Source organism: Caloenas nicobarica, chromosome 36 (genome assembly GCF_036013445.1).
Source record: "Caloenas nicobarica isolate bCalNic1 chromosome 36, bCalNic1.hap1, whole genome shotgun sequence".
Taxonomy (NCBI): Eukaryota; Metazoa; Chordata; class Aves; order Columbiformes; family Columbidae; genus Caloenas; species Caloenas nicobarica.
The window spans coordinates 1,024,447-1,051,037 of NC_088280.1; the positions used below are offsets into that span (position 1 = coordinate 1,024,447).

The window sequence follows — 26,591 nt, forward strand, 5'->3', positions numbered from 1 at the left end:
AAATCTGCCCCTGTGGCCACCCCATGGTGACAGCACCCCTAAATCTGTCCCCATGGCCACCCTGGGGTGACAGCACCCCTAAATCTGTCCCCATGGCCACCCCATGGTGACAGCACCCCTGTTTGTCTCCACGGCCACCCCATGGTGACAGCACCCCCAAGTTTGTTTCCATGGCCACCCTGAGGTGACAGCACCCCTAAATCTGTCCCCACGGCCACCCTGGGGTGACAGCACCCCTAAATCTGTCCCCATGGCCACCCCATGGTGACAGCACCCCTAAATCTGTCCCCATGGCCACCCCATGGTGACAGCACCCCTAAATCTGCCCCTATGGCCACCCCGGGGTGACAGCACCCCTAAATCTGCCCCCACAGCCACCCTGGGGTGACAGCACCCCTAAATCTGTCCCCATGGCCAGCCCATGGTGACAGCACCCCTAAATCTGTCCCCATGGCCACCCCATGGTGACAGCACCCCTAAATCTGTCCCCATGGCCACCCCATGGTGACAGCACCCCTAAATCTGTCCCCATGGTGACACCACTCCCCAGGTGTCCCCCCAGCAGCACAGACCCCCAGCTCTCCCAGGTTGCTTTATTGTCCCCCCCACAGTGACACCCATGGGGTGGGGACACCCCCAGCGTCCCCACATGGCACACGACCCCCCGAGTGACCCCCCCCTCACCCCCGGGCTGAGCGACAGGGCCAGGGCCCCGATTTGGGGTTAAATTCGCCCTTTTTGGGTGCGGGGAGGCGGGGGGGAGGTGGCAGCGCCTGGCACAGCGGCCGCTGGTCCCGGTCCAGCCACAGCAGCTGCTCCCGCGGTGACAGGAGGTGACAAACCGTGACCGTAAACAGCCCCGGGACACAATGCCACCCCCTGTCGCACAGGGACGGGGACAAGGGACACGTGTGGCTCTCACCCCCCTGCCCCGGGCCCGGGGGGTGCCTAGGAGGGGCGGCTGTGGCACTTTGTGCCCAAAGTGTCCCCTGAAATGGCTGCAGGGCTTGGGGACAAGTGCCAAATGGTGTCACGGGGCAGCTGGGCTTGGGGACAAGGACAGGGACGTGTCCCTGATGTGGCCAAGGGGCTTTGGGACAAGGACAGGGACGTGTCCCAAATGCTGCCACAGGGCAGCAGGGCTTGGGGACAAGGGCAGGGACGTGTCCCCAGTGTGGCCAAGGGGCTGTTTGGCTTGGGGACAAGGACAGGGGCATGTCCCTAATGGGGCCAAGGTGCTGAGGGGCTTGGGGACAAGGACATGTCCCTGCTGCTGCCACAGGGCAGCCGGGCTTGGGGACAAGGACAGGGACGTGTCCCTGATGTGGCCAAGGGGCTTGGGGACAAGGGTGGGGACACGTCCACAGTGCAGCCAAGGGGCTGTTTGGCCTGGGGACAAGGACAGGGACATGACCCTGATGCTGCCATGGGGCAGCGGAGCGTGGGGACAAGGACAGGGACATGTCCCTGATGTGGCCAAGGGGCTGAGGGGCTTGGGGACAAGGACGTGTCCCTGATGTGGCCAAGGGGCTTGGGGACAAGGACAGGGACACGTCCCCAGCACAGCCAAGTGGCTGCTTGGCTTGGGGACAAGAATGGGGACAAGTCCCAAATGGTGCCATGGGGCAGCGGAGTTCAGGGACAAGGACAGGGACGTGTCCCTGATGTGGCCAAGGGGCTTGGGGACAAGGACAGGGACACGTCCCTGATGTGGCCACGGGGCTGCTGGGCTTGGGGACAAGGACAGGGACGTGTCCCTGATGTGGCCACGGGGCTCGGGGACAAGGACAGGGACACGTCCCCGATGTGGCCACGGGGCTTGGGGCCAAGGACAGGGACACGTCCCCAGCACAGCCAAGCAGCTGAGGGGCTTGGGGACAAGGACAGGGACATGTCACTGATGAGGCCAAGGGGCTTGGGGACAAAGACAACAGACCTGGGATGGTCACAGGGCTCCAAGTGTCCCCCGCAAACACGTCCAAGGGGTCACAGGCCTCACGTTGATCCCCTGGGGGGGGCCACAAGTGTCCGTCCAGCGTCCCCATGCGCAGGGGACACTGTCACCGTCCGTCCCCCCTCTTTTGGGGTCCAAAGTGGGTAAAATCAGCCGATAAAATAAATTAAAAGCTTGGGGGGGGGGGGGTGTCCTCAATTCACCAGCAGCGCGTTGTCCTGGAGAGGAGCCCTGCGGGGAGAAAGGAACGGGGTGAAAACCGGGAAATTTGGGGAAAAACGGCTTCGATTTGGGAACGAGAGCTCAAGGGACACCCCAAAAATGACGGGGCGGGTCACACGGCAGGGTGACACCCACATAGAACGTCCCCCCGTGGGCTGGAAATCCTCCAAAAATCAATGGGAATTTTCCCCTCCCGGCGCAGGGAGGGACAGATACGGGGGGTCGCGAGTGTCCCCAAGTGTCCCCAAGTGTCCCCCCCAAAGCCCGGGCACTCACCGCTCGCAGCAGCAGAAGACGGAGCAGCCGGGGGGGCTGTGGCGGCGGAATTTGCCGGATTTGGGGGTGTCGGTGCACTGGGCGATGAAGGTTTGGAGCTGGGACACGGGCACGTCGCCCTCGCACTGGTGCTGCGGGGACAAGGGACCAAAAACCTGGGATTTTACCCCGGGAAAAGGGACGGGGAAACCTGCCGGTGACAAAAAACCATGGGATTTGGAGCAGGAAAGGGGATGGTGGGTCCTGCTGGTGACAGAAAAATGGGATTTTAAGCAGGAAAGGGGATGCTGGATCACCCTGGTGACTCAAAAAAATGGGATTTGGACCAGGAAAGGGGACTCTGAAAACAGGATTTTCACTGGAAAAAAGGACACTGGATCCCCCTGGTGATAAAAAAAATGGGATTTTCCCCTGGGAAATGGGATGTTCAATCCCGCCAGTGACAAAAACCAGCATTTCTGCTGGGAAAGGAGACCCTGAAAACAGGATTTCCACTGGGAAAAATGACACTGGATCGCTCTGGTGACAAAAAAAATGGGATTTCCAATGGGAAAAGGAGACCCCGAAACCAGGATTTTCCCTGAGAAAAGAGACCCCAAAACCAGGATTTCCACTGGGAAAGGAGACCCCAAAACCAGGATTTTCCCTGAGAAAAGAGACCCCAAAACCAGGATTTTCCCTGAGAAAAGAGACCCCAAAACCAGGATTTTCCCTGAGAAAAGAGACCCCAAAACCAGGATTTCCACTGGGGAAAAGGAGACCCCAAAACCAGGATTTCCACTGGGAAAGGGAGACCCCAAAACCAGGATTTTCCCTGAGAAAAGGAGACCCCGAAACCAGGATTTTCCCTGAGAAAAGAAGACCCCAAAACCAGGATTTTCCCTGGGAAAAGAGACCCCAAAACCAGGATTTCCACTGGGAAAGGAGACCCCGAAACCAGGATTTCCCCTGGGGAAAAGGAGACCCCGAAACCAGGATTTCCACTGGGGAAAAGGAGACCCCGAAAATAGGATTTTCCGTGGCAAAGAGGACACTGAAGCCCTCCAGTACCAAACCCCAGCATTTCCCCCCCAAAAACCAAGCTGTAAAGCTGAGCTTAAGCAGGTTTAGGCCCGACCTTGATGGTCTCGTAGGAGCCGGTGATGAGGGCGATGAAGAGGCTGAGCACCATGTAGATGAAGAGGCTGATGAAGGTGTAGAGGTAGATCTGGCTGAAGAGCCACACCAGGTAGCTGTGCTGCTGCATCTCGGCGAAGGTCACGAACATGTCGTCGCCGTTGATGAGCGAGAAGAGACACTCGGACACCATGGAGAGCGAACGGAACTGCGGCGGGAGGCGACGACGTGTCACCCGCGGTCACGAATCCGAGCCAAAAAACGGGGACGATCTGCCCCCAAACGTCGTCCCCACGCGCGCGCGCGTCCCCTCCCAGATCCAGGCAAAGGGGTGGGTGACGGCCCCCAAAATGTCCCCAAGCCTCAAAGTGGCCCCAGAATCGCCTCAGGGCTCAAAATGGCACCAGAATCGCCTCAGGGCTCAAAATGGCGGCCCCAGGGGCACCAGAATCACCTCAGGGCTCAAAATGGCGGCCCCAGAATCACCTCAGGGCTCAAAATGGCGCCAGAATCACCTCAGGGATCCAAATGGCGCCAGAATCGCCTCAGGGATCCAAATGGAGGCCCCAGGGGCACCAGAAACGCCTCAGGGCTCAAAATGGCACCAGAATCGCCTCAGGGCTCAAAATGGCGCCAGAATCGCCTCAGGGCTCAAAATGGCGCCAGAATCACCTCAAAACACAAAATGGAGGCCCCAGGGGCACCAGAAACGCCTCAGGGATCAAAGTGGCGGCGCCAGAATCGCCTCAGGGCTCAAAATGGCGGCGCCAGAATCACCTCAGGGCTCAAAATGGCGGCGCCAGAATCACCTCAGGGCTCAAAATGGCACCAGAAACACCTCAGGGCTCAAAATGGCGGCGCCAGAATCACCTCAGGGCTCAAAATGGCGGCGCCAGAATCACCTCAGGGCTCAAAATGTCCCCACCTTGACGTGGTAGGGCCCCAAGACGATCCACCCACAGAAGCAGTAGCCCAGGTAGATGACGGCCACGCAGCAGCAGAAGCGGATGACGTTGGGAAGCGCCACCCGCAAGGTGACAATGAGGATCTGCGGGGACAAAAAGCAGCCGGGATGTCACAGAACCCCAGAACGTCTGGGAGGGGAAGGGAGCTCGGCAGCTCATCCAGCCCGATCCCAGGTGAGGTTACACAGAACCAGGCGGGTTGGAATGATCCAGAGGAGGAGACTCCACAGCCTCCCTGGGCAGCCTGGGCCGGGCTCTGGCACCCTCGCCGGGAAGAAGTTTCTTCCCATCTTGAAGCGGAACCTCCTGTGTTCCAGTTTGCACCCGTTGCCCCTTGTCCTGTCGCTGTTGTCACCAACGGCTCCATCCTCCTGACGCTCCCCCTTTCCATATTGACAACCATTAATGTCACCCCTCAGTCTCCTCTTCTCCAGCTCAGAGCCCCAGCTCCTCAGCCGTTCCCACACGGGAGCTGCTCCACTCCCTCCAGCATCTTCGTGGCTGCGCTGGGCTCTCCCAACAGTTCCCTGTCCTTGGACTGAGGGGCCAGAACTGGACACAATATTCCAGATGCGGCCTCACCAGGGCAGAGGAGAGGGGAGGAGAACAAGGGAGCGACCCCCAGGGTGCCTCAAAATGGCGGCACCAAAATCATCTCAGGGCTCAAAATGGCGCCAGAATCACCTCAGGGAGCAAAATGGTGGAAAAATCACCTCAGGCCTCAAAATAGCGGCACCAAAATCACCTCAGGCCTCAAAATGGCGGCACCAAAATCACCTCAGGCCTCAAAATGGCGGCACCAAAATCACCTCAGGCCTCAAAATGGCGGCGCCAGAATCACCTCAGGGCTCAAAATGGCACCAGAATCACCTCAGGCCTCAAAATGGCGCCACCAAAATCACCTCAGGCCTCAAAATGGCGCCACCAAAATCACCTCAGGCCTCAAAATGGCAGCCCCAGGGGAACCAATTTTGGTTTTTTTGGCCTCAATGCAAGACTCTACGCTTGCCCTTGTTCTATTTCATTAAATTTCTCCCCGCCCAGCTCTCCAGCCTGCCCAGGTCTCTGGATGGCAGCGCAGCCTCCCAGTGTCAGCCAGTCCTCCCAGTTCGGTGCCACCAGCAAACTGGGTGATCCCTCATCCAAGTCGCTGACGAATACACCGAATAGCACTGGTCCCAGTCCCAAGCCTTGAGGGGCTCCACTGGACACAGACCGGGGTGCGGGCGAAGCGCCCCGTGTCACCCCGAGGTCCCCGTCAGAGCGGAGCCGGGGGACACGCGGCAGTTCCGGGCCCTGGAAATTGTCCCCTGGTGTCCCCGCGTCACCTCGGCGGCGTCACTCACGTTGTACTTCTGGAAGAAGGTGAGGTAGCGGATGACGCCCACCCAGACCAGCAGCGTGGACGTGCCCAGCAAGATGCTGCAGACGTCGTAGCCGGCAAAGTTCTGCGGGGACAGAGGTGACAACGGGCCTGAGGAGCCGTCCCCAGCGTCCCCAATGTTGTCACCGAAGCCCTCACAGCCCTCTGTGCCGGCCACAAGTGCCATCGCGGTGCCACAAGCCACGACGCTGCAGCGAGGCGGGATACTGCCTGTCCCTTTGTTGTCACCTCCCTGTCCCCAAGGGAAAACGGGGGGTCTGGGATCCTCCCCCGCCCCCCCCAAGGCCAGGATGTCCCCAATTCTGTCCCCTAACCCGCCGTCGGGGCTCTGGTGACAGCCAGGACAGTGTCACCGTGGCGCACAACACATCGCCAGCACCCAGAGGTGGCCGCTGCGTGGCTTTGCCACCCGCCACAGGGTAATGTCCCCTCCCCGGAGGACGGGGACACCCCCAGCCCATCCCAAAGCTCCGTGTCACCCCCCCGGTGTCACCCCCCAGTGTCCCCGTACCTTGGACTCGATGCCGATCTTCATGATGGTGCCCAGGACGGTGAGGACGTCGCTGATGACCAGGAGGATGTACCAGCCGTTGAGGAATTCCATCCGATCGCCCAGGCCCACGCTGCGGTCGTAACGGCGCCGGAAAAACCGGCAGAATTCCTGCGGGATTGGGAAAAACCAAAACTCAGCGTCTTTTACCCCAAACCGCAGAGTTTCGCCCGTCTCGAGCGTTAGACCGAGCGCGGAACGGGCTCCTCCAAACGCCGGCCGGTGCCCGGTGGCAGCCCGAGGCGTCCCCAGCGGTGACACCGCGGAGAGCGGTGCCGTTTAATGTCACCTCCCGCTGTCCCCCCGCGTCACTCACGTGCTGCAGCATCAGCCCCCGGACGATGGAGCGGGCGCAGAGGACGAAGGACAGCGAGCAGACGAGGATGACGACGACGTCGAAGAGCAGCCGGAACGAGTTGTCACCTGCAAGACGCGCGGGGGCTTTTCTTCACGGGAGGGGACGGTCACCCGGGAGCCCCCCCACGCGGCGCGGTGGCACCGGCTGGGGACAGATGCCACCGTTTGTCACACCTCGGCCGAAGACGCTGGGGTCTTTGCACTCCTTGATGTCGGCTCGGTTGTCCAGGCGGATTTTCACCCGGCCGCTGTGCGCCTTGTTGTCAAACGTGATCTGGGGACAAAACGGGGACGGACGCCTCTTTATATTTCTGCTCACAATAGAATATGCTAGAAAATATTTGCTGCATCGCTGCAGCTGTAATTCAGAAGCTGGTGTTTGCATACCGTGAACCTTAAAAAAAGAGGAATTACTTCTTACTTACTACTTGATCTTCCCTTTCCTCCAATTTCTAAATTTTCTCAGTCACCACAGCTTGAATTTTCTTGCTGAATCTGCGCCTTGATCATTTTTTAAATTTAAGATACATATTTTTTACCTCTTTAGGAAACGACCGTCCACAATTTTCTCACCTATACCAAGCATTCTCCTGTGTGTGTTTTACCGGCATTTTTCTTATTCTCTAATGAATTTACTTCAGCCCTACGCTGTCATGTTTAATTTTTTATTTTAATTTTTGTAAGGGGAGACACAACACAACTTCTTTTCTTGCAAAGCTCCAATAGATGGAGCACAATCTGCTGGACCTATTTTCATAGCCATTACTTACCAGGCAGTGACAGTATTTAACAAAGTAGCTCCAATAAAGAATATACAGTAGCAGAGGGACAAATCAAAAAAAGCCCAGAACTAGCTCATAACATCAAATGATTTCTTGGTCTAAAATTACTGTCAGTCAAAAAAAAAAAAATTAAAAATTAAAAATTAGGGAATTCAGAGCGTGAGAATTGGCGGATTGTCCACATCAGATAATTTTAAGCCTTATTTATACCGACGTGGCACGAGCCACACGGTCTGACTGTCCCGAGGGGACCCCGGCCGATTTGTCCCCACGCGGGCCGGTGTCACCCCGGTTGTGTCACCCCAGGGCGGGGAAGCGGCTCCGCCACACTCACGGTGATGGTGAAGGTGTAGCAGTCAGGGATCTCGTTGTTGATGATGGTTTGGATGTTGATGGCCTTCAACTTGAACTGGATGGTGACGTTGATGAGCCTGCGGGAAGGGACACGTGTTAAATCCTCCTCCCAGAGCGGGTCGAACATAATAAACCCCCCCAAAACGCGGCACTGGGGTCAAACGACCCACAGACGGGGGGGAAACACGGACGGTGCCGAGAAAGGGCGTCCCAAGGAGCAAATCGTACTCGACATCGGGGGATTTGGCTTCACGGGGGGGTCGGACGCTCAGGAAAAACCAAAACCACAAGCGACAGAGCGTCTGCCGGCACCGGCAAGAGGATGGAACCTTCCCGCCGCCAAAGCGCCACCAAAATGCCACCAAAAGCCAGCGCAGGGTTTTGGGGAAGGGACAATCACCCCGGGGTGGGTGTCACGGGGACAGCGGCAGCGCCAGTGCCGGAAAGCGGCTGCTCCGTTGCGCAACCTCCGCGGTTTCGCGTCTCCCTCGGCACCGGGGGGTTTGTTTTTATCCCAAGAGTGGATTTTAAAACCAACGTGGGGGGGGTTTTGCAGGGGAGGAGTTCCCCGTGTCGCCGTCCCGGTTCAGCCGGCACCGACCAGATGTCCCTGACGCTCAAATTCTGGGACACCCCGGATTCTGGGGAGGGTGTTGGTGACTCTACTTGTGAAATTTGAGGGTGAAGTTCTTGTAGCCGCGGTCGAGCTCGGGGGGAAGGGGCTGCGGGTCCTCGGGGTCCACTCCTAGGCAGTCTGTGGGGAGGGAAAAACACCATCACGAACCCCGAAAACCCAGAAAAATGACCCAAAAAGCCACTCCAGGACCCAGCGGTGGCCCCATTGTCCCCAAAACCCACCAGTGGCAATCTCAGGGTTGATATTAATGGATGCCCAAGCGCCACACAGACCCCTCAGCGCCCCCCACAAGCCCCAGAACGGACCCAAAAGTTCACCCAGGCCCCACTGGTGGCTGCAGGATGAGGAACCTCAACCCCATTGTCCCCAAAACCCACTGGTGACAACCTTGGGGTCAATATTGAAGGACACCTGAGGCCCTTCACAGACTCCTCATGCCCCCTCGAACCCCAAAAAAGGACCCAAAACCCACCCCAGGACCCAATGGTGGCTGCGGGATGAGAAACCTCAACCCCGTTGTCCCCAAAACCCACCGGTGACAACCTTGGGGTCAACACTGAAGGACACCTGAGGCCCCTCAGACCCTCTCAGGACTCAGCGGCGGCCCCATTGTCCCCAAAACCCACTGGTGACAATCTCAGGGTTGATACTGATGGATGCCCAAGCCACATTCAGAACCCTCAGACACCCTCGAACCCCAAAAAAGGACCCAAAACCCACCCCAGGACCCGCTGGTGGCTGCAGGATGAGGAACCTCAACCCCGTTGTCCACAAAATCCACCAGTGACAACCTTGGGGTCAATATTGAAAAATGTCCGAGGCCCCTCAGACCCTCTCAAACCCCCAAAAAGGACCCAAAACCCATCTCAGGCCCCAGTGGTGGCTGCAAGATGAGTGACCTCAACCCCGTTGTCCCCAAAACCCACCGGTGACAACCTTGGGGTCAATGTTGAAGGTGTCGTTGGCCGGGTCGATGCGACCTTTGCGATAATACTGCTGGCAGAGCAGGAGGGCCGAGCGGTTCCCCCCGGCGTCCCCCCGCGCGTAGGCGTAGCGCCCGATGCTCTCGCTGGGAATGGCCAAGTACTGCAGGAAAAAAAAGAAAATGTCCCCTCAGCAGCTCCGCGTGGCTCCGAGTCACCTCGGTGTCCCCTCCGTGTCCCCTCCTCACCTTCTCCACGGCGTAGAAGACGCGGTCGTAGAGGTCGCGCTGGGTGTAGACGGCGTAGGAGTCGTCAGCGCCGTCCACGTAGCCCTTGAGGAAGAGGTGCTTGAAGGCCACCGTGTTCTCCTCCTTGAATGTCACCACCATCTGGTTGCTGAGCCCGAAGAGGATGAGCTGAGGGGACAAAGGTGACAAGGAGTCAACCCCGGCACTGGGAGCTCTGGAAATATCCGCAGCGCGGCCCAAAAAGCAGCTGTTGTGCCCCAAAATTGGGGCGCGGGAGGGAAAATGGCAGCACCAGACGCTGAGGTGGCCCCGAGGAGACAAGGGGAAGGCAGAAGGTCCCCGAGATTGTCCCCAACTCCAGCTGATGGCCCCCAAAGGCCGCCGCTCCCCAGTGTCCCCATGTCCCATTCCCTCCTCCCCGGGGTCCCCATCTCCCATTTCCCGCCCTCCCCGATGTCCCCATGTCCCAGGAGCCCTGCAGTCTCTCTCGCCCCAGTGTTCCTATGTCCCAAGGCCACTCTTCTCTGGTGTCCCCATGTCCCAAGGACAACCCTCCCCAGTGTCCCAGTCCCCCTCCCAGTGTCCCCATGTCCCATTCCCCCACTCCGTGGTGTCTCCATGTCCCACTTCCCCCTCCCCACTGTCCCCATATCCCATTCCCCCCTCCCCACTGTCCCCATATCCCATTCCCCCCTCCCCACTGTCCCCATATCCCATTCCCCCCTCCCCACTGTCCCCATATCCCATTCCCCCCTCCCCACTGTCCTCATATCCCATTCCCCCCTCCCCACTGTCCTCATGTCCCATTATCCCCAGTGTCCCCATGTCCCAGTGTCCCCATGTCCCATTCCCTCTCTCCCCAGTGTCCCCATGTCCCAGGGTCCCCATGTCCCATCCCATTCCCTCTCTCCCCAGTGTCCCCATGTCCCAGTGTCCCCATGTCCCATTCCCTCTCTCCCCACTGTCCCCATGTCCCATGTCCCACTCTCCCCATGTGCCAATTCCCCCCTCCCCGCTGTCCCGGTCCCCTTGTCCCCGCTTGTCCCCACACCTGGACGGTGACAAGCAGGATCTTGGCCAACTGCAGCCCCAGCTTGACGGGCCGCCGACCCCGGGCCCGGTACTTATCGCAGGGGCTCATGAAGAAATACTTGAGGCGGCGGCGCAGCTCCTCCTCCTCCGCCAGCACCGGAGACTCCGCCGTGCCGTAGCCGGGGCCGCGGCCCAGCAGCCGCTCGGTTTCTGAGGGCAAACGGCTCGTTAAGCGGCGAGGACCGGAGACCTCGGCCTGTCCCGGTCCCCGAGTCCCGCTCCCCGCTCACCGGACGCCGCCGCCATAGCGGCTTCACTGCCCGCCTCACATGACCGGAAGTGGCGGTCTACCCGCCCCTTTGGGCGTGGCCATGCCCGTTTCCCCGCCCACCAGGCGGTGGCCACGCCCACAGTCCGTGGTGGCCACGCCCACAGTCCGTGGTGGCCACGCCCACAGTCCTTGGTGGTCACGCCCACAGTCGCGGTGGCCACGCCCACCCGGCGCTGTCTCTCCCACGGGGCGGTGACGTAAGCGTGGGGGCGTGGCCAGAGGGGACATGTCAATAGATGTGACACGTGGCCCAGGGAACACGTCCATGGCGGGACACAAGTGGCCCAGGGGACACGTCCATGGGGGTGACATGTGGCATGGGGGGACAGGTCCATGGGAGGTGACATGTGGCCCAGGGGACACGTCTATGAGGGGGGACAAGTGGCCCAGGGGACACGTCCATGGGGGGTGACATGTGGCCCAGGGGACATGTCCATGGGGGGACACAGGTGGCCCAGGGGACGCATCCATGGGGGGTGACATGTGGCATGGGGGGACAGGTCCATGGGAGGTGACACGTGGCCCAGGGGACATGTCCATGGGGGGACACAAGTGGCCCCGGGGACACATCCATGGGCAGGGACATGTGGCATGGGGGGGGACAGGTCCATGGATGGTGACAAGTGGCCCAGGGGACACATCCGTGGGGGGTGACATGTGGCATGGGGGGACAGGTCCATGGATGGTGACATGTGGCCCAGGGGACACATCAGTGGCTGGTGACATTTGGCCTTAGAGGACATGGCCATGGCAGGATGGTGACATGTCCATGGGGGGTGACTTGTGGCCCAGGGGACACGTCTGTGGATGGTGACATGTGGCCCAGGGGACACGCCCACGCCGTGAGGTGGCACGTCACCAGGGAGGACCCATCCCCACCCCGCCCCGGTCCCCGTCCCCACCACCATGACACTGTCCCCTCTGTGTCACCCTTTATTCCCCGCTCCCCCGGGCAGGGTGTCCCCACGTGTGTCCCCACGTGTGTCCCCACGCGTGTCCCTACGTGTGGCCCCACGTGTGTCCCCACGTCCCCACGTGTGTCCCCGTGTGTGTCCCCACGTGTGTCCCCATGTGTGTCCCCATGTGTGTCCCCACATCCCCGCGTGTGTCCCCACACATGTCCCCACATCTCCCTGTGTGTGTCCCCACGTGTGTCCCCACGTGTCCCCATGCGTGTCCCCACGTGTGTCCCCACGCGCGTCCCCATGTGTGTCCCCACGTCCCCGTGTGTGTCCCCACACATGTCCCCACATCTCCCTGTGTGTGTCCCCACGTGTGTCCCCACGTGTCCCCATGCGTGTCCCCACGGGTGTCCCCACGCGTGTCCCCACGCGTGTCCCCACGTCTCCCTGTGTGTGTCCCCACGTGCGTCCCCACGTGTCCCCGTGTGTGTCCCCACACGTGTCCCCACGTGTGTCCCCAGGCGTGTCCCTACGTGTGGCCCCACGCGTGTCCCCGTGCGTGTCCCCGTGCCGCTCAGGCCCCCGCGGGCAGCGGCTCCAGCCGCAGCCACAGCCCGTCCTGGGCGCGCAGGATCAGCTCGGGCTTGCGCCGCGGTGGCCGCGCCGGCTCCGGCCGGATGAGGAACCGCGCGACCGTCAGCGCCGCCACCACCTTCATCTCGGCCATGGCGAAGCTCTGCCCGATGCAGTTCCTGCCGCCGCGGCCACAATGTCACCTCCACGGGGACACAGGGGACAGCAGACCCCCCGGCCCGGGTGGGACGGAGCGGCCGCTGGAACGGCCCCAAGCGTGGGGACGGTGTTGTCCCCGTGATGGCCAAACATCGCGGCTTGGGGACCACCACCCACTTGGAGCCCAAGCGGGTTGGGGGGGTGACACGTGGGGACGCCGGCGTCCCCGCCACGGCTCACCTGGGACCGGCGGAGAAGGGGACGAAGGCCAACGGGGCCCGTCCCTTGCTGTTCTCCGGGCTGAACCTCAGCGGGTTGAAGACCTGGAGTGACAAGGACAATGTCACGCCGCGGGGACACGGCTGGCCCTGCCCGCGGTGACGAGGACACCCCGCTGTCCCGCGGTGACGGGGACATCCCGTTATCCCTGCCCATGGTGATGGGGACATCCCGCTGTCCCACGGTGATGGGGACATCCCGCTGTCCCATGGTGATGGGGACATCCCGTTATCCCTGCCCATGGTGATGGGGACATGTCGCTGTCCTGTGGTGACGGGGACATCCCATTATCCCTGCCCATGGTGACAGGGACATCCCGCTGTCCCATGGTGATGGGGACATCCCATTATCCCTGCCCATGGTGATGGGGACACCCCGCTGTCCCATGGTGATGGGGACATCCCGCTGTCCTGTGGTGATGGGGACATCCCGCTGTCCCTGCCCATGGTGACAGGGACACCCCGCTGTCCCACGGTGACGGGGACATCCCGTTATCCCTGCCCATGGTGACGGGGACATCCCGCTGTCCCACGGTGTTGGGGACATCCCGTTATCCCTGCCCATGGTGACGAGGACATCCCGCTGTCCCACGGTGACAGGGACATCCCGTTATCCCTGCCCATGGTGATGGGGACACCCCGCTGTCCCCGTCCGCGGTGACAGGGACACCCCGCTGTCCCTTGGCGATGCCACCAAGGCCGAGCGGCTCTACCTCGGGCTCGGGCCAGACGTCCGGGTTGTGGTGGGTGCCGTAGATGCTCATCAGGCAGATGACCCCTGGAGGGGCGGAAACGGCCGCCTTAGGGACAGGGGACAGGAGGGACGGTGACGCTGGGGACAGCAGCCGTACCCTTGGGGACGACGCGTCCGTCACGCAGCGCGATGTCCTGGGTGCAGCGGCGCGACACGGCGGTGACAGGCGGGTGCAGGCGCAGACTCTCCTTGATGCACATGGTGGTGAAGGGCAGGTGGGACAAGTCCTCCCTGGGGACAAGGGACGCTGGCACCCGGGTCCCCAAGGCGGGCGGGCGGGCGGTGACACCGGGGACCTCTCACCACTCGATGTCCTCGGTGTCCCTGCCCCGGAGGAGCTCGAGGACCTCCTGGCGACATCGCTGCTGGTAGTCGGGGTGACGGGCCAGGTTGTAGAGCAGCCACGCCAGGCCGCTGGCCGTCGTGTCGTGGCCTGCGGGGACACGGGCTGAGCCGGGGGACACGCGTGTCCCCTCCCTGCGGTGGCAGCCGGGGGCTGGTCCTCACCCTCGAACATGAAGGTGTCGGCCTCGGCTGCGATGTCCTCGTCCGACAGGGCGTTGCCGTCCTCGTCCTGCAAGGGGCAGCGTGGCAACCAAGGGGACAGCCAGGGCCACCACCCTGCGGCCAAGGCTCCCCGTGGCCACCACCATCCCCATGGCCACCATCCCCCTGGCCACCACCATGTCCCCATGGCCACCATTCCCTTGACCACCAACATCCCCATGGTCATCAGCCTATGGCCAACCATCCCCTTGGCCACCACCATGCCACTATGGCCACCACTCTATGGCCAACCTTCTCCTTGGCCGCCACTATCTCCCCATGGCCACCATCTCCTTGACCACCACCATCTCCCCATAAGCAACTTTCTCCATGGCCACCACCATGCTGCTATGGCCACCACTCTACGGCCAACCCTCCCCATGGCCACCACCATCCCCACGGCCATCATCATGCTCCTATGGCCACCACTCAATGGCAAACTCTACCCATGGCCACCATCTCCCCATGGCCAACCCTCCCCTTGGCCACCACCATCCTCATGGCCACCACCTCCCCATGGCCAACCCTCCCCTTGGCCACCACCATCCCCATGGCCACCACCTCCTCATGGCCACCACCATCCCCATGGCCACCACCTCCCCATGGCCAACCCTCCCCTTGGCCACCACCATCCCCATGGCCAACCCTCCCCTTGGCCACCACCATCCCCATGGCCACCACCTCCCCATGGCCACCACCATCCCCATGGCCACCACCTCCCCATGACCAACCCTCCTCTTGGTCACCACCATCCCCATGGCCACCACCATCCCCATGGCCACCACCATCCCCATGGCCACCACCATGCCACTATGGCCACCACCATCCCCATGACCACCATCCCCTTGGCCACCACCATGTCCCCATGGCCACCACCTCCCCATGGCCAACCCTCCTCTTGGTCACCACCATCCCCATGGCCACCACCTCCCCATGGCCAACCCTCCTCTTGGCCACCACCATCTCCATGGCCACCACCTCCTCATGACCAACTCTCCTCTTGATCACCACCATCCCCATGGCCACCACCTCCCCATGACCAGCCCTCCTCTTGGTCACCACCATCCCCATGGCCACCACCTCCCCATGGCCACCACCTCCCCATGAACAACCGTCCCCTTGGTCACCACCATCCCCATGGCCACCACCTCCCCATGGCCAACCCTCCTCTTGGTCACCACCATCTCCATGGCCACCACCTCCCCATGGCCAACCCTCCTCTTGGTCACCACCATCCCCATGGCCACCACCTCCCCATGGCCACCACCATCCCCACGGCCATCACCATCCCCATGGCCACCACCTCCCCATGGCCACCATCATCCCCATGGCCACCACCATGCCACTATGGCCACCACCATCCCCATGACCACCATCCCCTTGGCCACCACCCTCCCGCCACCCGTGGCCACCCCACCCCTCCAAGACCACCTTAGCGAGCAGGAGCAGGTCAATGAAGTCCATCCTGCGTCCCAGGTGGCCCTCCGGCCAGGCCTGGTGGCCCAGGCGCCGCAGTTCCTGACGCCGGCGCTGCACCACGGCGGCCGTGAAGGCGTGAACGGTGGCGCAAGCCCGGGCGAAGCGGCGCCCGTCGCCCGACAGGCGGTAGAGCCACGTCGGGTGGTGGAGCAGGCGCTGCTGGCGTCTCACCACCAAGGTGCTCAGCTCCATGATGGCCTTGATGTACTCGCTGTGCTGCCTGGGGACAGTGGGGACAGAGGGGACGGTCACCAGGGGACAGCGGGAATGGTCACTGGGGACAGTGGGGACAGCAGCGAATGGTCACTGGGGACAGCAGGGACAGCTGGGGACGGTCACCAGGGGACAGTGGGGACAGTGGGGACAGTGGGGACAGCAGGGATGGTCACCAGGGGACAGTGGGGACAGCTGGGGATGGTCACCAGGGGACAGCAGGGGTGGTCACTGGGGACAGCGGGGACGGTCACTGGGGACAGTGGGGACATCAGGGAATGGTCACCAGGGAACAGTGGGGACAGCGGGGATGGTCACCAGGGGACAGTGGGGACAGCTGGGATGGTCACCAGGGATAGTGGGGACATCACGGAATGGTCAGCAGGGGACAGTGGGGACAGCTGTGGATGGTCACCAGGGGACAGTGGGGACAGCAGGAATGGTCACCAAGGGACAGCAGGGATGGTCACTGGGGACAGTGGGGACAGCAGGGACGGTCACCAGGGGACAGCGGGAACAGTCACTGGGGACAGTGGGGACAGCGGAGATGGTCACTGGGGACAGTGGGGACAACAGGGACTGTCACTGGGGAGAGCAGGGACAGCAGGGAATGGTCAGGAGGGGACAGCGGGGACAGCAGGGATGGTCACTAGGGACAGTGGGGACAGCTGGGGATGGTCACCAGGGGACAGTGGGGACGGTCACTGGGGACAGTGGGGACATCAGGGAATGGTCACTGGGGGACAATGGGGACAGCAGGGATGGTCACTGGGGACAGTGGGGACAGCGGAGATGGTCACTGGGGACAGCGGGGATGGTCACTGGGGACAATGGGGACAACAGGGACTGTCACTGGGGAGAGCGGGGACAGCAGGGAATGGTCAGGAGGGGACAGTGGGGACAGCAGGGATGGTCACTGGGGACAGTGGGGACGGTCACCAGGGGACAGTGGGGACGGTCACTGGGGACAGTGGGGACATCCGGGAATGGTCACCGGGGACAGTGGGGACAGCAGGGATGGTCACTGGGGACAGCGGGTATGGTCACCGGGGACAGTGGGGACAGCAGGGATGGTCACTGGGGACAGTGGGGACGGTCACCAGGGGACAGTGGTGGGGACAGCAGGGATGGTCACTGGGGACAGCGGGTATGGTCACCGGGGACAGTGGGGACAGCAGGGATGGTCACTGGGGACAGTGGGGACGGTCACCAGGGGACAGTGGTGGGGACAGCAGGGATGGTCACTGGGGACAGTGGGGACGGTCACCGGGGACAGTGGGGACATCAGGGGATGGTCACTGGGGACAGTGGGGACGGTCACCGGGGACAGTGGGGACATCAGGGGATGGTCACTGGGGACAGTGGGGACGGTCACCGGGGACAGTGGGGACATCAGGGGATGGTCACTGGGGACAGTGGGGACGGTCACCAGGGGACAGTGGGGACAGCTGGGGACAGTGACCAGGGACAGCCACCCACATGGCCACGGGGGATTCGGTGGGGACACGGGGTGGCAGTGGGGACAGGCTGGGTGACACCAGAGCCCTGGGGGGACCCTGAGGGGACAGTAAAGTCAGACCAAGGGGGGACCCCAGGAGGGGACAGAGGTGGGGACAGTATCGGGACGGTGGGGACCTGGATGGGTGCGAGGGCCAAGGGGGACCCCGGTTGGGGACCAAATGTGGCAGAGGGGACCCAACAGGGGACAGAGATGGGACAAGAGGGGACCCAACAGGGGACACGGATGGGACAAGAGGGGACCCAACAGGGGACACCCCAATTGGGGACTGAGGCAGGGCAGGGTGGGGGGACAGGGCTGGCACGGGGGACGCTGACAGGGGACAGGGGACAGTCCCAGGTGGCAGGGACAGGGACACTCCCTGCTGTAGGGGACAGGGGACAGTGACACCCTTGCTATAGGGGACAAGGAACAGTGACACTCAGTGCTGGAGGGGACAGTGACACTCTCAGCTGGCAGGGACAGGGACAGGGACAGCGATGGTGACAGGGACGGGGATGGTGACAGTGACGGTGATAGGGACAGGGACTGGACAGGGACAGAGACACTAACAGTGACAGTAACAGGGACAGGGACAGTGACAGTGACAGTGCCAGTGCCAGGGACAGTGACAGTGACAGAAACAGGGACAGTGCCAGGGACAGGGACAGTAACAGGGCCGGTGACAGGAACAGTGACAGTAACAGGGACAGTGACAGTGACAGTGCCAGTGCCAGGGACAGGGACAGTGACAAAGCCAGTGGCAGTGACAGGGACAGGGACAATGACAGGGACAGTGACAGTGACAGGGGCAGGGACAGGGACAGGGACAGGGACAGTGACAGGGACAGTAACAGTGCCAGTGCCAGTGCCAGGGACAGTGACAAAGCCAGTGGCAGTGACAGGGACAGTGACAGTGACAGGGGCAGTGACAGTGCCGGTGCCAGGGCCGGTGGCAGTGCCAGGGCCGGTCACTCACTGCGGGCAGTGGCTCTGGTGGCCGAAGATGCAGCTCTGCAGCGTGTCCAGGGTCAGGAGGCTGAGCTGGCCCAGCACCTCCTGCGCTGCTGCCTGTGCTCCTGCCTGCATCCCTGCCTGCATCCCTGCCTGCGCCGCTGCCTGCATCCCTGCCTGCGCCGCTGCCTGCATCCCTGCCTGCATCCCTGCCTGCGCCGCTGCCTGCGCCGCTGCCCGCCACTGCGCCTGCAGGCAGGGGGCAGGGGTTGGGGCTGGGTGCAGGCAGCGGGTGCAGGTTGGGGTTCAGGTGCAGGCAGGAGATCGGGTGCAGGCAGCAGGTTCATGTGCAGGCAGCGGGTGCAGGTGCAGGCAGGGAAACAGGCAGTGGGTGCTCGCATGCAGGCAGCGGGTGCAGGACAGAGTTGGGGCACAGGCAGCGGGTGCAGGTGCAGGCAGCTGGTCCAGGTTGGGGTTCAGGTGCAGACAGCAGGTTCAAATGCAGGCAGCAGGTTCAAATGCAGGCAGTAGGTTCAGGTGCAGGCAGGGGTTCAGGTACAGGCAGGGGTTCATGTGCAGGCAGCGGGTGCAGGTGCAGGCAGCTGGTGCAGGTTGGGGTTCAGGTGCAGGCAGGAGATCGGGTGCAGGCAGCGGGTGCAGGTGCAGGCAGCTGGTGCAGGTTGGGGTTCAGGTGCAGGCAGGAGATCGGGTGCAGGCAGCAGGTTCATGTGCAGGCAGCGGGTGCAGGTGCAGGCAGGGAAACAGGCAGCGGGTGCTCGCATGCAGGCAGCGGGTGCAAGACAGAGTTGGGCACAGGCAGCGGGTGCAGGTGCAGGCAGCGGGTGCAGGTTGGGGTTCAGGTGCAGGCAGGTAGGCAGCGGGTTCGGTGCAGGCAGGGGTTCAAGTGCAGGCATGAGTTCAGGTGCAGGCAGGAGTTCGGTGCAGGCAGCAGGTTCGGGTGCAGGCAGTAGGTTCGGGTACAGGCAGGGGTTCAGGTGCAGGCAGGGGTTCGGGTGCAGGCAGCGGGTTTGGTGCAGGCAGCAGGTTTGGTGCAGGCAGCGGGTTTGGTGCAGGCAGCGGGTTCAGGTGCAGGCAGCGGGTTTGGTGCAGGCAGGCGTTCGGGTGCAGGCAGCGGGTTTGGTGCAGGCAGCAGGTTTGGTGCAGGCAGCGGGTTCAGGTGCAGGCAGCAGTTTTGGTGCAGGCAGGTGTTCGGGTGCAGGCAGCGGGTTTGGTGCAGGCAGCGGGTTTGGTGCAGGCAGCAGGTTTGGTGCAGGCAGCGGGTTTGGTGCAGGCAGGTGTTCGGGTGCAGGCAGCGGGTTTGGTGCAGGCAGCAGGTTTGGTGCAGGCAGCAGGTTTGGTGCAGGCAGGTGTTCGGGTGCAGGCAGCGGGTTTGGTGCAGGCAGCAGGTTTGGTGCAGGCAGCAGGTTTGGTGCAGGCAGCGCGTTTGGTGCAGGCAGCAGGTTTGGTGCAGGCAGCGGGTTTGGTGCAGGCAGCAGGTTTGGTGCAGGCAGCGGGTTTGGTGCAGGCAGCGGGTTTGGTGCAGGCAGCAGGTTCGGTGCAGGCAGCGGGTTTGGTGCAGGCAGCAGGTTTGGTGCAGGCAGCAGGTTCGGTGCAGGCAGCGGGTTTGGTGCAGGCAGGTGTTCGGGTGCAGGCAGCGGGTTTGGTGCAGGCAGCGGGTTCAGTGCAGGCAGCGGGTTTGGTGCAGGCAGCAGGTTCGGTGCAGGCAGCGGGTTTGGTGCAGGCAGCAGGTTCGGTGCAGGCAGCGGGTTTGGTGCAGGCAGGTGTTCGGGTGCAGGCAGCGGGTTTGGTGCAGGCAGCGGGTTCAGTGCAGGCAGCAGGTTTGGTGCAGGCAGCAGGTTCGGTGCAGGCAGCGGGTTTGGTGCAGGCAGCAGGTTCGGTGCAGGCAGCAGGTTCGGTGCAGGCAGCGGGTTCGGTGCAGGCAGCGGGTTCAGTGCAGGCAGGGGTTCAGGTGCAGGCAGCAGGTTCGGTGCAGGCAGCGGGTTCGGTGCAGGCAGTGGGTTTGGTGCAGGCAGCGGGTTTGGTGCAGGCAGCAGGTTCGGTGCAGGCAGCGGGTTCGGTGCAGGCAGCAGGTTCGGTGCAGGCAGCAGGTTCGGTGCAGGCAGCGGGTTTGGTGCAGGCAGCGGGTTCAGTGCAGGCAGCGGGTTCGGTGCAGGCAGCGGGTCTCACGTGCAGGTGGTGGGTGCAGCGGTTGAAGGCGTCCATGTGTCCCCGCACGACGTCCCCGTGGAAGGCCGGGGACAACAGGCGCCGGTGGCGCCACCACTTGCGCCCCCCGCTCAGCAACAGCCCGTCCCCTGTGGGGACACCGGACCCGCCGTGACACCCGCCCCACGGTGACACCGGACCCACGGTGACACCCGCCCCATGGTGACACCGGCCCCACGGTGACAACCACCCCACGGTGACACCGGCCCCATGGTGACAGTGGCCCCACGGTGACACCCACCCCATGGTGACACCCAGCCCATGGTGACACTGGTCCCATGGTGACACCCACCCCATGGTGACACCCGCCCCACCGTGACACCAGCCCCACGGTGACACCAGCCCCACGGTGACACCGGCCCCATGGTGACAGTGGCCCCACAGTGACACCCGCCCCATGGTGACACCCACCCCATGGTGACACTGGTCCCATGGTGACACCCACCCCATGGTGACACCGGCCCCACGGTGACACCCACCCCACGGTGACACCCACTCCACGGTGACACCCGCCCCATGGTGACACCGGCCCCACGGTGACACCCACCCCACGGTGACACCCACCCCATGGTGACACCGGCCCCACGGTGACACCGGCCCCATGGTGACAGTGGCCCCACGGTGACACCCACCCCATGGTGACACCCAGCCCATGGTGACACCCACCCCACGGTGACACCCACCCCACGGTGACACCCGCCCCATGGTGACACCGGCCCCACGGTGACACCCGCCCCACGGTGACAGCAGCCCCAGGGCACCCATGGGTGCTGCCCCCCCAGCACCCACTCACCCAGCCAGGGCCTGAGGAAGCCGTAGAACAACTGGTCCTTGGGGGCCACGAAGGCTGCGGGAGGGGACAGGGGTGGTGACGGTGACAACAAAGTGACATCGGGGACCCCAGGGGACCCCAGGGGAGGGGACACCCGTCTGCACCCATAACCACCTTGGAGGGGTTGGGTGCAACCAGGACACTTGGCTGGGCCTGGTGACACCCTTGGGTGGCCCTGGGGGCCTTCGGGGACAGGTCGGTGGCCACCACGGGGTGGCATTTGGGTTGGCCTTGGTGACACCCTTGGGTGGCCCTGGGGACCTTCGGGGTCAGTGGTCACTATGGGGTCGCATTTGGGTTGGCCCTGGTGACACCCTCGGGTGGCCCTGGGGACCTTCGGGGACAGGTTGGTGGTCAGTATGGGGTGGCATTTGGCTTGGCCCTGGTGACACCCTTGGGTGGCTCTGGGGACCTTCGGGGACAGGTCGGTGGCCACCACAGGGTGGCATTTGGCTTGGCCCTGGTGACACCCATGGGTGGCCCTGGGGACCCTCAGGGACGGGTCGGTGGCCACCACAGGGTGGCATTTGGCTTGGCCCTGGTGACACCCTCGGGTGGCCCTGGGGACCCTTAGGGAAAGATCAGTGGTCACTATGGGGTGACACTTGAGTTGGCCATGGGTGACACCCCTGGGTGGCTCTGGGGACCCTTGGTGGCCACCACAGGTGCCGGGACATGGTCATGTCACCAGGACAGCCACGGTGACACCCATGGGTGGCTCTGGGGACCTTCGGGGACAGGTTGGTGGCCACCACGGGGTGGCATTTGGCTTGGCCCTGGTGACACCCATGGGTGGCTCTGGGGACCTTCGGGGACAGGTTGGTGGCCACCACGGGATGGCATTTGGCTTGGCCCTGGTGACACCCATGGGTGGCTCTGGGGACCCTCAGGGACGGGTCGGTGGCCACCACAGGGTGGCATTTGGCTTGGCCCTGGTGACACCCTTGGGTGGCCCTGGGGACCCTTAGGGAAAGATTAGTGGTAACTATGGGGTGACACTTGAGTTGGCCATGGGTGACACCCCTGGGTGGCTGTGGGGACCTTCGGGGACAGGTGGCTGGTCACTATGGGGTGGCATATGGCTTGGCCCTGGTGACACCCTCGGGTGGCCCTGGGGACCCTTAGGGAAAGATCAGTGGTCACTATGGGGTGACACTTGAGTTGGCCATGGGTGACACCCCTGGGTGGCTCTGGGGACCCTTGGTGGCCACCACAGGTGCCGGGACATGGTCATGTCACCAGGACAGCCACGGTGACACCCATGGGTGGCTCTGGAGACCTTCGGGGACAGGTTGGTGGCCACCACGGGATGGCATTTGGCTTGGCCCTGGTGACACCCTTGGGTGGCCCTGGGGACCTTCGGGGACAGGTTGGTGGTCACTATGGGGTGGCATTGGGGTTGGCCCTGGTGACACCCATGGGTGGCTCTGGGGACCTTCGGGGACAGGTCGGTGGCCACCACAGGGTGGCATTTGGCTTGGCCCTGGTGACACCCTTGGGTGGCTCTGGGGACCTTCGGGGACAGGTTGGTGGCCACCACGGGGTGGCATTTGGCTTGGCCCTGGTGACACCCTCGGGTGGCCCTGGGGACCCTTAGGGAAAGATCAGTGGTCACTATGGGGTGACACTTGAGTTGGCCATGGGTGACACCCCTGGGTGGCCCTGGGGACAGGGTGGTGGCCGCACTGTCCTACCTGAGGCGGTGAGGATGGGGCGCAGGGTGTCGGGGTGGAAGAGGCGCAGGACGGGGATCCAGGGTGACACCCACCACAGGCACACGTCCCGGTACCGGCTCACCAGCGCGGCCACCTGCCGCATTCCCTCCTCTGTCACCTGGGCCTGAGGGGACACCGCGGGCTCAGGGACAGCCTTGGGGACACCGCTGTCCCCTGGGGATGAGCAGCCCTGGGGACACCGTGGGCTCAGGGACAGCCTTGGGGACACCGCTGTCCCCTGGGGATGAGCAGCCTTGGGGACACCGCGGGCTCAGGGACAGACTTGGGGACACCGCTGTCCCCTGGGGACCAGCAGCCTTGGGGACACCGCGGGCTCAGGGACAGCCTTGGGGACACCACTGTCCCCTGGGGATCAGCAGCCTTGGGGACACCGTGGGCTCAGGGACAGCCTTGGGGACATCTCTGTCCCCTGGAGATTGGCAACCTTGGGGACACCGCTGTCCCCTGGGGACGAGCAGCCTTGGGGACACAGCTGTGCCCAGGGGGATCCACAGCCTTGGGGACACTGCTGTCCCCAGTTTGTGACTTGCCTTGGGGACACGCTCAGAGTGCACGTGACAGTCCCCGTGTCACCCGTGTGTGTGTCCCCACTGTGTCGCTGCTGTCACCCTCTCCGTGCGCCACCGCCCTGTCCCCAACGTCCTCCCCCAGGCTTCACCAGTGTCCCCACTGTTCCCTTGCAGGTGCCACCGCTGTGCCCTCCGCTGTCCCCAAGGAGGTGCCACCACCCTGTCCCCTCCGCTGTCCCCCCAGATGCCACCACCCTGTCCCTGTTACCCCCCCAGTGTCACCACTTTGTCCCCACTGTCCCCCCAGATGCCACCACCCAGTCCCTCTTACCCCTCCAGTGCCACCACCCTGTCCCTATCACCCCCCAGTGCCACCACCCTGTCCCCGCTGTCCCCCTAGATGCCACCACCCTGTCCCTGTTACCCCCCCAGTGTCACCACTTTGTCCCCACTGTCCCCCCAGATGCCACCACCCAGTCCCTCTTACCCCTCCAGTGCCACCACCTTGTCCCCACTGTCCCCCCAGATGCCACCACCCTGTCCCCGTTACCCCCCAGTGCCACTGCCTTGTCCCCACTGTCCCCCAAGTGCCACCACCCTGTCCCTGCTGTCCCCCCAGATGCCACCACCCTGTCCCTGTTACCCCCCCAGTGCCACCACCCTGTCCCTGTCACCCCCCCAGTGCCACCACCTTGTCCCCGCTGTCCCCCAGATGCCACCACCCTGTCCCTGTCACTCCCCAGTGCCACCACCCTGTCCCCGCTGTCCCCCCAGATGCCACCACCCTGTCCCCACTGTCCCCCCAGATGCCACCACCCTGTCCCTGCTGTCCCCCCAGATGCCACCACCCTGTCCCTGTCACCCCCCAGTGCCACCACCCTGTCCCCGCTGTCCCTCCAGATGCCACCACCCTGTCCCCACTGTCCCCCCAGATGCCACCACCCTGTCCCTGCTGTCCCCCCAGATGCCACCACCCAGTCCCTCTTACCCCTCCAGTGCCACCACCTTGTCCCCACTGTCCCCCCAGATGCCACCACCCTGTCCCCGTTACCCCCCCAGTGCCACCACCCTGTCCCCGCTGTCCCCCCAGATGCCACCACCCTGTCCCCACTGTCCCCCCAGATGCCACCACCCTGTCCCTGTCACCCCCCCAGTGCCACCACCTTGTCCCCACTGTCCCCGAAGTGCCACCACACTGTCCCCGCTGTCCCCCCAGATGCCACCACCCTGTCCCTGTCACCCCCCCAGTGCCACCACCCTGTCCCCGCTGTCCCCCAAGTGCCACCACCCTGTCCTTGTCACCCCCCCAGTGCCACCACCTTGTCCCCACTGTCCCCCCAGATGCCACCACCCTGTCCCCGCTGTCCCCCCAGATGCCACCGCCCTGTCCCCACTGTCCCCCCAGTGCCACCCCCCTGTCCCTGTTACCCCCCCAAGTGCCACCACCCTGTCCCCGCTGTCCCCCCAGATGCCACCACCCTGTCCCTGTCACCCCCCCAGTGCCACCACCTTGTCCCCACTGTCCCCCCAGATGCCACCGCCCTGTCCCCTTGTCCCCTCACCATCCCGGTGTGACCCAGCAGCCAGTTGCGCCAGGGTGGCCGGGGGAAGCGGCGCAGCTGGTGACAAGTGGCCCAGAAGCGGGTGACAGTGACGGCGACGTCCCAAAGCCACCGCAGCAGCAGGGTCAGCACCAGGGTGACGACGGCCACCGCGCCCAGGGGACCCAGCGCCCAGGCCACCGCCATGGCCACCGCACGCTGGGGACACTGGGGACAGGGCAAAGGTTGGGGGGGGGGGGTGGCCACAGTGTCACGTGTCCCCACAGCCGGGTGTCACATCCGGGTGGCTTTGTCGTAACTGTGTGTGCTGGTGGCTTTGTCACCGTGTGACCTGGTGGCTTTGTCACCAATGTGTGTCCTGGTGGCTTTGTCACCATGTGTGTCCTGGTGGCTTTGTCACCGTGTGTCCTGGTGGCTTTGTCACCAACGTGTGTGCTGGTGGCTTTGTCACCGTGTGACCTGGTGGCTTTGTCACCAATGTGTGTCCTGGTGGCTTTGTCACCATGTGTGTCCTGGTGGCTTTGTCACCGTGTGTCCTGGTGGCTTTGTCCCCTAACATGTGTGCTGGTGGCTTTGTCACCGTGTGTCCTGGTGGCTTTGTCCCCTAACATGTGTGCTGGTGGCTTTGTCACCGTGTGTCCTGGCGGCTTTGTCACCAACGTATGTCCTGGTGCCTTTGTCCCCTGACATGTGTCCTGGTGCCTTTGTCACCAATGTGTGTCCTGGTGGCTTTGTCCCCTATGTGTGTCCTGGTGGCTTTGTCACCGTGTGTCCTGGCGGCTTTGTCCCCTATGTGTGTCCTGGTGGCTTTGTCCCCCCATCCATGTCCCAGTGGCTTTGTCGTTGTCCCCCCATATGTGTCCTGGTGGCACACGCACACGTATGTGCACACGCACACGCGTGCACACAGGCACACGCACACTCCGGCCAGGGCACGCACGTGCACACGCATGAGAGCACACGTTCACATGCACACACACGTATGTGCGCACACACCCCGTGCACACACGTATGCATGTACACACACCTTGTGCACACGTACGTTTGCACGCCCCCCTTGCACACGCATGTATAGATGCACCCTGTGCATGCACACACACACACACACGTGCACGCACGTGTACATACACACACGTGTGCACCCATGCACGCACACACAAGCACCGATGCACCCCACGAACGTACGTGCACGTGTGCAGGTCCCCTGTGCACGCGTGTGCACACGCCCCTCGCACATGC

At 63.2% G+C, this 26,591-nt stretch overlaps 2 protein-coding genes across 3 annotated transcripts; both read right to left on the reverse strand.

Moving 5' to 3' along the window:
* Positions 1–616: 616 nt before the first annotated feature.
* Positions 617–11,170, reverse strand: MCOLN1 (mucolipin TRP cation channel 1). 2 transcript variants are annotated; one of them, XM_065654995.1, is made up of 14 exons: positions 11,091–11,170; positions 10,820–11,010; positions 9,769–9,936; positions 9,524–9,683; positions 8,627–8,714; positions 7,941–8,037; positions 6,999–7,098; positions 6,784–6,890; positions 6,429–6,578; positions 5,880–5,981; positions 4,494–4,616; positions 3,570–3,776; positions 2,453–2,583; positions 617–2,185 (listed from the first exon to the last, which is right to left on the reverse strand). In XM_065654995.1, the coding sequence occupies exons 1-14, from the start codon at positions 11,104–11,106 to the stop codon at positions 2,149–2,151; spliced, it is 1,677 nt and encodes a 558-aa protein (XP_065511067.1). In that variant the 5' UTR covers positions 11,107–11,170; the 3' UTR covers positions 617–2,148. The 2 variants fall into 2 exon arrangements, with proteins under 2 accessions (XP_065511067.1, XP_065511065.1); XM_065654993.1 differs by having other exon boundaries at positions 6,784–6,908.
* A 1,211-nt stretch (positions 11,171–12,381) lies between these two features.
* LOC136000931 (cytochrome P450 4F3) lies at positions 12,382–25,570 on the reverse strand. The gene is made up of 12 exons (XM_065654945.1): positions 25,353–25,570; positions 23,240–23,384; positions 21,507–21,560; positions 20,675–20,802; positions 18,513–18,736; positions 15,775–16,042; positions 14,305–14,371; positions 14,101–14,230; positions 13,895–14,028; positions 13,757–13,821; positions 13,006–13,088; positions 12,382–12,785 (listed from the first exon to the last, which is right to left on the reverse strand). Exons 1-12 carry the CDS (start codon positions 25,536–25,538, stop codon positions 12,608–12,610), a joined length of 1,662 nt encoding a protein of 553 aa, XP_065511017.1. The 5' UTR covers positions 25,539–25,570; the 3' UTR covers positions 12,382–12,607.
* Positions 25,571–26,591: the final 1,021 nt, after the last annotated feature.

Bases quoted from the DNA above. Each gene is read 5' to 3' on its own strand.
- LOC136000931 (XM_065654945.1), bottom strand. From the start codon at position 25,538: ATGGCGGTGGCCTGGGCGCTGGGTCCCCTGGGCGCGGTGGCCGTCGTC. The intron at 20,803-21,506 runs GTGAGTGGGTGC...GTGTCCCCACAG, and splicing joins CTTCCTCAGGCCCTGGCTGG to GGGACGGGCTGTTGCTGAGC. The intron at 13,089-13,756 runs GTAGAGCCGCTC...TTGTCACTCCAG, and splicing joins ACGTCTGGCCCGAGCCCGAG to GTCTTCAACCCGCTGAGGTT.
- MCOLN1 (XM_065654993.1), bottom strand. The intron at 7,099-7,940 runs GTGAGTGTGGCG...TTTTGTCCCCAG, and splicing joins GCTACACCTTCACCATCACC to ATCACGTTTGACAACAAGGC. The intron at 6,909-6,998 runs GTGTGACAAACG...CGTGAAGAAAAG, and splicing joins CCCCAGCGTCTTCGGCCGAG to CCCCCGCGCGTCTTGCAGGT.